This window comes from Cryptotermes secundus, unplaced genomic scaffold (assembly GCF_002891405.2).
Source record: "Cryptotermes secundus unplaced genomic scaffold, Csec_1.0 scaffold1467, whole genome shotgun sequence".
In the NCBI taxonomy this organism is placed as follows: domain Eukaryota; kingdom Metazoa; phylum Arthropoda; class Insecta; order Blattodea; family Kalotermitidae; genus Cryptotermes; species Cryptotermes secundus.
The window spans coordinates 4,380-13,663 of NW_019729919.1; the positions used below are offsets into that span (position 1 = coordinate 4,380).

At 38.1% G+C, this 9,284-nt stretch overlaps 1 protein-coding gene across 1 annotated transcript in view; it reads right to left on the reverse strand.

Moving 5' to 3' along the window:
• Positions 1–5,755: 5,755 nt before the first annotated feature.
• LOC111865874 (39S ribosomal protein L46, mitochondrial-like) overlaps positions 5,756–9,284 on the reverse strand; it is a gene marked incomplete at its 5' end in the record, with an annotated part of 17,493 nt that continues 13,964 nt past the window's right edge. Inside the window, one exon of the mRNA XM_033752021.1 lies at positions 5,756–7,744. Coding sequence (XP_033607912.1) covers positions 6,994–7,744 — 751 coding nt within the window. The remainder of the gene's footprint in view (positions 7,745–9,284) is intronic.

Here is a 9,284-nt window from a genome sequence, read left to right on the forward strand (position 1 = left end):
GACCAGCAGCAGTTTAGCTGTCAGCACTCAGCACAGAAGCAGAGGGCATTGTTGAGATCCGTCACTAGGCAACGACTGATGAAGACACAGCAGACTGAGAAGACTTAGTGTTTCCTGTAGTGAACTGCAGAGTGTGAATTAGCGACAGCGCTATAGTTACTTGAAGTTAAGGTTTGTAAATGTTCAATAAATTTAATTACATATATCAACCCCGTCTATAGTTACTTCATACACTTGAAAATACTGTAGTACCAACATACGTTTAACAGTGCCTTCGGTGCCACGACTATGTAGCACTGGATGGTAGGATGACTGATGAACTGGAAATGATTTATAAGGAAATGGCCAGAGCCTAATTGAGGTACTACACCAGCATTTTCCTCAAGGGACTAAGTAAAACCATGAGAAACCTCGGTTTTGATAGTCAGTGTTTTGGCTGAGATTAGAACCAATCATTGCCAGAACAGAGGTCTACAGTACTGACTGTAGACTGCCTGTTCAGTCTCTTCCTGTCTTCCTTCTAAGAACTGAGAGTTAAAAAGTTAAATGCAGAGAACACTAAGTATACATGCTGTCTCAGCACCAGAACACAGGGCAAAATCATGATATAAAGATAGCTAACAGATCGGTTCATATATTTGGGAAAAAGAGTAACAAATCAAAATTTGATTCAGGAGGAAATTAAGAGGAGTTTGAATTCAGGTAGAGTATGCTTGCTACTATTCACTCCAGAACCTTTTGTCTTCTCATCTGCTGTATTCCCTTTGAAAAATAACTACTTCCATGTCATGTTTAATCTCAAATAAAGGATACACACATGGTAGCAACAGCAAATAGCATTTATTACACAACTGTATCTATGTATTTCCAATTCGATCTCAAGGACTGAGTTGGAATGCATATGTTGTGGTATGCTGGTATATTATATGATTCTGAATTTACAACCCCATACGTTATATAAATATCTTACATGGCATATATTTCAAAACTGCCTGCAATGGCTGCATAAGTTATAGCACATATCCATTTGTGGCTGCTTTATGGTTTCACTGTCTCACCTGTTAAAAGATTTCTTTTTGTCTATTTTCTGACCCTCTCAGAATCTACACTACATAGTGACAATTGTTAGGATGAATGATTAAATGGAAATGACTTGGGAATTCTTGTGTACCTCCCAAATAAATCCTAAGTGTTACTTCTACACCAACCTGCTAGCTGGATCCCGTTAGGTATGCGATATCTGTCAATTTTATAATTTTTTCTCTGCCTATACAACTGTATAATACCCTAATATCACCAATATGCAATTAGCTGTGTACATGGAGAAAAATTTTGTTATAAATATTAATACTGATGGATTACATGTGTCGGGTATAAAACCTACAGAACTTATCGTCTTACTGTTAATAATAATCAATTGCCACATACAAGAGAAACAGAATAATTCATAGCATATCATACCAAAACACGGATGTAATGACCAAACTGCATGCACTCCTCTTCCTCCTCCGCAGTAATGCCTTTATTTTAAACATTAATTAAATTAAATAAACTATTCTTAGTATATATATATATATACATGCTCCTGTCTACTTACCATGCATGGGCACTTAAAAGACATTAACTAATAACACATGTACTGTAGAACTGTTTCCAATCTGCTAACCGCACTTTGAAAACCTATTGCGGCATGTGAACATACAACTTGACAATACTCCCCCACCATTTTCCATCTCCTCATCAGTCATCAGTTTACCCAATGTCATGTTATGTCACGCATTAGGGATGACTACTTGGAACGATCCAGAATATAAAAAATTATACATTTTAATCTCCAGATTCTAACGAAGCTCATAATATATACATGGTATAAATATAATAGATAAATTATTGGTTGTCATAATGAAGTTGGCATCACACCTCCACACTCCTTGTAAAACGTATGTTAAGCCAACAAATTTTTTTAAAGCATCATTTTGTTTCACAAGGTATGTTAAAATGATGCAGTGAAGTGCAAGGAAAACATGGTAACACACTTTGGGGAAACTTCTAGCCGTATAAAGAAATTTGTATAGAATATAAAACTTTCAATGACACCGCATAGATCTATAGCAGTAAGAATAATGCACCCTCAAAGATGCCCTCAACATATAACAACAGTAAATAAGTGAAAGCTTTCTTTACATAACTTGACCAGTTCGAATCCCGACGGCGGAAATTCCGTGACACCACACAAAGTACGATTCTGAAGTCATCTGGTAATTCATCGTGTATATCAAGAGAGATTATTATATTTAGAGCCAATATCTATATTAACATACAACTTGACACTATTATACCAGCCTATAGAACTGGGGATCCACGTTACTGCAGTTGGCCATGCCATAGCTCAAGCTGCTAGTCGCTGGCTTCCCACCGCGGCAGCCCGTGTTCGGTCAAGTGGGATTTGTGGTGGACAAAGTGGCGCTGGGGCAGGTTTTCTCCGAGTACTATGGTTTTTCCCTGCCAATCTTCATTCCACCAATTGCTCCACAATCACCCTCACCTATCATCTGGAGGTGGTACAATAGGCCAAAAGTGGCCGCAGTACAACAGACTTAGTCCCACCCCACTACCAATAAATAAAGAATAAAACTGCAGTTCACTGTGACAAACTCAGGTGCCCTGACCAATTGAATATTTTCCTATATTGAAGCAGCTGATAAAATTAAACATTTCTACTTTTGGTATGATAGTGAGAGATAATTTTGTTTATACAGTTGATTCAAATGAGACACACTATCAACTGGTATCCTAAATAGTAGATTTCTATTAAACCTGAAAGACCATATTCTGGAGCAAGATGCATGTTCAGAATGGGAGGCAGTTCACAAGAAATATTTCCTAAGGGGCAGCCAATTCAAAATAGATGTGAAAGAAACCAAAGTTCTTTAAGGAAATAAATGAAAGGGCATTCTAGTTACTCTGCAGCAAGCAACTGCAAGAGCACAAAAAGCTTTCAGAATATTATGTGATGAAAAACAAATCCCTATTCTATGTAAACTTCATGTGTTAAAAGTTATATCCAGTGAAGAGAACTTTACACAAAGCATGACGACAGCAGTACACAACTTCAATTTGGGAGGTATCTGATTATCGTTTTTCCTGATACACTTGTAGTTATCCTCTGTCTTACGGGCAGAATACCAGATATTGGCCAAGACTGCTTCCTTCTAAGCCTTTGTTTCTTCATTCATGATCTTCCCATTTCAATCAAAGCTGTATACAATCATTCGGTTGCAACACCCTAAGATTCAATGAAGTAAAACTTTCCAGAAAATTGTAAAATGGGTGAAATCTCTACCTAAAGACAGTAAAATGGCATGTCTATTCTGAGAGCTAAAGCATTGCTGCTTTCTGTTCAGCATGCGCAAGAACTTCAGAAATACTGCCAAGGACCTAAAATCACTGCTGAATTTTTGGTTTCAACCAGTTATACCATGAAAATGTTTTGTCAACATGGCAGTGCCATATGCAGTGCTGAAGAGGTTAAATAAGGGAACACAGAAAGGAAACAGGGAAATCAAATTCATTCAAGGCATAGAATAGACAACTTAAAATCAAAATATCAACAGAAACAGTGTTCTACCAATTGCAAGTAAGAGCAAGAAAGTCTTTCAAATATGACAACTGGTTCTGGATTTAAGCAACAAGCAGTTTTACGATGAAGAAAGCAGTCTTCTGGAATGTGGTGCCATGTAGACATTGTGTCAACCGACGTTTCGGAGGAAAGTATCGCCTCCATCTTCAGGGTAAAAGGCAAGAAGAAATCTGCAAGCGAACCAGCAGAGCAGGTGCAACAGACTGCGTCAAGTAAACACAGCTGTATAAGAGAAGGAATGTGGTTACATAGGGAAATAATAGAGAGAGGGTGGGGAAGGGTCTGGTGGAATAGCCAGCAGGTAGTGGGCCAGAGCTGGTATAGAGTGTGTGTTAGGGGGATAGAAGGGCCATAGAGTGTACGCAAATCAACCCATACAAACCTCTACCTTAATGCTGCATCCCACGACCACCATTCCAACAAGCAAGCTGCGCTTTCCGCATTGGTGCACAGGGCTAGAGCTCTATGCGATCAAGACAACCTACATGCGGAGTTGGTACTTGTGGGGGATGTTTTCAGGCAGAACAGATAAAACAACCGGCAGATCCACAGTTCTCAACTGTTGGCCCAAAGATAAACCAGACTCATTTGCCTTCCTGCCTTATGTCGGGACTATATTCAACCGTATTAGCAGAGTGCTGTCCTGGCCCAACATCAAATCAGTGGGCCTGCCTCCAAAGAAATTATCTAGTTTCCTCCAGCCACTCAAAGATAGCCTGAGACTAAGGACACTGGGTGTATAAAGTATCCCATGCGAGTGCAGCAAGGTCTATATTGGGCAGACAGGCTGTTGTGTGGACATGAGTTTCAAGGAGCATCAGCGGCACATCCGTCTTGAACATCCAGACAAGTCAGCTGTGGCTGAACACAGCACTGATTTTGGAAACCGCATTCAGCTCCAGAATACCTCCATCCTCGCTACCAAGACCCGTTATATGGATCACATCATTAGGGAGGCCATTGAGATTGAACTCCATCCCAACAATATGAACAGACAGGTGGGGTTTTCTCTCAGCAAATCATGGAAATCTCTCATCTGTTCCCTCAAGTAACCTCCGAAATACGGCAGGCAGACTCTATAGGCCACTCAGGTCCATCGCAAACCCCGAGCTACAGGGTTAATGCCCTCCATTTAACCTTCCCTTCTCTCCCCCCTAACACACACTACATACCAGCTCTGGCCCACTACCTGCTGGCTATTCCACCAGGCCCTTCCCCTCCCCCTCTCTACTATTTCCTTATGTACCCACATTCCTTCTCTTATACAGCTGTTTACTCGACTGGACGCAGTCTGTTGCACCTGATGTGCTGGTTTGCTCACAGATTTCTTCTTGTCTTCTACCCTGAGGATAGAGGCGATACATTTCTCCGAAACGTCAGTTAACACAATTTCTACACAGCGCCACATTCCAGAAGACGGCTTTCTTCATTGTCACTGCCGTGTAAACTTCAAATCTTACAAGTTTTTTTTTACCTTTCCTTTCTCTCACTCATAGGAAGGAGATTGGATCTAGGTGGCACTGAGAGGACAACCAAACACTCGATAATTGTCAATTGCCTCATACATTATTTGCACAATTTCAAAAAAAAAAAAATGTTTAGATGCTTTTGTTGTAACTGTTTTGTAATAGTTTGTTTACAGCTTGCAGACTGTATCTTGGAACAGTGTAACAAATACCAGTTTTAATAGAATGGCACAGTACAGGTGTGGTTGTTTTCATGCAGGCAGAGAGTCTGAAATTACACTATGTGGTAAAGCAAACTCAATCTCACATGTCACACCCTACAATTGTGACTACAACTGCATAGTTTCCAACATATGAAAAGATGTAATTAGAGAAATACTTTCCAATGGAAATGTTGCAGCAATAAGGTAGAAGTCACTAGTACATGGAAAGGTACCTGGTTTAAACATTCATATAACACAACAAAAAGTTCCCTTCTGATTTATGACAAATCCCTTACTTGGAACAGTGACGTGATACTGATGGTGTAATATGACATAAGCGAAAGTTTCCATGGGTAACATAGGTGTGATGGGATAGGGTAGACAAAACAGTTGCTCGAATATTAGTACAAGAAAAGATGGCTGGTTTCAACATTGAAATCACACTCTCAAAAGTAATCCTAATGATTTATTTCTGGACTGAAAATTTTTCTCCCAAACCACAGGGGAATTATATTACTATGCATTCTGATGAACTGGCATAAGATTCATACTGGGAGTACACAGTCAGAAACTGGAATCCAAGCACAATTGGTTTGAGTTATAACCACCTTCTTCCAGCTTTCTTTGACCGGTATTAAATCTTGTTTCTGCTATTGTTTTACAAATAATTGTTGAAGTTTTCAGAACAAGGACTAACTCTCAAATTCGGTGTAAAACTTGGAAAAAAAACAGACCTAGATCAGGAGAATATGGTTCCATCACAATGATATGAAACTTGGCCAATACTGCCTTAAATTAATTTTTTTTTAATTCACTTCATGGGGGGTGGAGTCCAACTGGGTCTACTTGGCATGGGGGCCACTGATTGGCCTAATATCAAATTTATTCATAAACTACCACATGCTGGCTCATGTCATAATGAAAGTATAGTGATTTGCGCATGCAAATCATAATGATAATTCAGTGATCTGGGTGAAGCTTTGATCTTCTCTGCCAAACCCATCTTTCAGATTTCCTTATGAAATTTGTGGTTTGTAAGTACAATCCACAGACACCAACACAAACCTCCAAATTCATAAGGCCCATAAAGATGTGATTATCAAAGTTAGAAAGTGATATTAATTTGCTCTTGCCTCTCACACATTGTTCATTCAGAACACTTGAGGATGCTAATTAAATTCACCAGCTGCTTAAAATCAGAGTATGTATAATGCTTTTAAGGACAGCACTTTCAAATGGGCATAGATCCTCATTCAATGCGTGTACTACAATGCACTGCTTTCCTGAGTGATGACACTAATGAAGCTGGTATTTTATAACACATGGTAGTGTTAAAATGGCTGTCTCTTCAATGAACTGCTCCATATGTAAACAAAGCTAGTGCAAAGCAAATCAATTTATGTTTTGCCAAATGAAATACTTCACATATTTGTAACATATACTGAAAAACTCACACTACAAATTAATTTCTATACATCACAGCAACTTAGCAACCAGCAATTTTAGAACCTTTATGTAAGTACAAACATGTTATATAAATGACAGGTATTCAAGGCAGGTTTGTTCCCACTGGAATATTAGAAATACTGTACTTTCAACTACAACTTGTAAAACCTGCTGGCACCCAAAATATCAAACACTACTAACACAAACACTGAACATATTTAAAATACATTAAAGAATTTCACTCTTCATCGATAAGAAACTGACTAATGTTTCTGTAATATTCTTGGGATAAACTAGACATTAGTTCCTCTCTTCCTAACCATTTGAATTCCTGAAGTTTCAGTTTATTATGATCCACATATCCTGCAATGTACTGTGCCTTAAAGAAAAACACTTTAGCACCAACTGGACCTTCTTCTTCACGGCTTACAAACATTTTTGGATACTTATACTTATAAACACCACAAGGAGCATTCCCATAAAACTGTACTGTTAAATCATCCCCACACTTTTCTCTCAGTACCCTTTCTGCTGTCTGTAGCATAGTTTCTCCATCCTTTTGCAATCCTTGAGGCAAGGCCCAAATTTTCTGGTCCCATTGTTTTTGTTGAACTAGAAGTAACAAATGTCTGTCTAATTTCCTTTCAAGGTTCTGCAAATCATTTGCTTTATCTGCTTCTGTTATCCTAGATTCAAATACAAATTTGTTGTATTCATCTACTGCGGCATCCTCAAAGTCCTGTGCAGTTTGCTGAAGTGTCTGCTCTATATCCAGGTCCAATGACTTGCTCTTTAAAAGCTCAGCCTGCAAAGTTTCTGTTTCGTACCTCACTTCATGATCACTTTTATGGCTGTTCTCTAACTCAATGTCTGCAAGCATTCTTGAAAACTTTCGTTCAATTTCATTTAACTCCCCGGATAACACCGGCTTCCTTTCCAAACAAACGGCACTCATAAGGTCCCACTTTGTGCGACTAACTTGAGCTGATGTACTATACAAGCACAATCTAATACTCCTTTGCGCTAAATTCATATCTTAACGCAGGGCTCTCAGTTTCGTTCTTCTGTTACAGGTCACTATCCACTAGCCATCAATCGAAAACAGAAATACGACAAAACCACTGCCAACATCCAAAAACACTAATTCGCCATCTTTCGCCATGTTCGCCATGACAATATTCAATGTTTCAATGTCGCCACTCTTCTTCACATCCATATTAAATTACATTATTACATCGTCACATTCTCTTCCGACACTCTTTAATGATTCAATATCACTCCTCCGTCGGAGGTGTAACAGTTTCATCTCATTAAATATACTTCTCTGACTTAGACACCGTAGCTTGCGTCTTCGGTAAACGTAGAATTCTTACAGTTGGCTATATGATCATCTATGTCAATGGTATCCAAACTACGGCCCGCGGGCCATATGCGACCCGCGATGTGATTTTATCCGGCCCGCGAAAGAATTGTGCAGAAATGCGCCAATTAAACTAATTTTCCAATGAGTACTAGTAAATGTGATTCGGAACTTATTGACCTGACATATTATACTGCAGTTCGATGGCTTTGCTGTGGAAAAGTTATTTCGCGCTTCTTTCAGCTCAAGAATGAAATTGATATATTTCTTACTGAGAAAAACTATCACGAACCAGTTTTATCAGATACAAAGCGGCTTTGGAAATTAGCATTTGATTTAAAGTTGCAGGGTGAAAATAACTTAGTCTGTGATTTATTTTCACTTATCAAGGCATTCAGAGCAATTATATAAATTAGGTTTAACTCATTCAAAATTATATTATAATTTCTTAAATTATCTTGGAATCACTGAAATTTTTTTAAAAGTTCTTTAAATAAAATATTAATTATCAGAACTGGAAAGGCAAGCGAAAAATTGTAACTTTGTTCATATGCTATACTGTGCAGAGTTGCATAAAAAGGGTGAAGCAGAATTTCTTCCTCGTTTGCAAATTTAGTCATTTTAGATTTGAAAGAACAATTTCGGAAGCGATTTGATGATTTGGATTCCAGTGCTCAGGAAATTAGATTGTTTGAAAATCCGTTTGACTGTGACGCCGCAGATGTCAAATTCAAATGGAAATTATTGAACTTCAAGATTATAAAATTAAAGACAAATACAAGGAAGGAAATTTGATCGAATTTTATAAATTTCTGAACTCTGAGCAATTTCCAGATTTAAAGAAATTTGCTTGTAAATTTATCTCCATTTTTGGGATGACGTATCTTTGTGAACAACCTTTTTCCCAGATGAGTACATCAAGTCGAAATACAGGGCAAATTTGTCCGACGAACATTTAAAGTCGCTAATTGTGATTAGCGTTTCAAAATTTGAACCTCAATTTAATCAGATTTTAAGAATGCAAAAAGAGTTCCATCGTTCACATTATTTTTTTATTATAATTTGTGATGAAAATATGAGCATTTGCTGCTACTGTCTGTTGTAAATATACGATAATTTATTCTCACGTACTTTGTATTTAGTTTATGAAATTCTGTGCTTTCAATAAA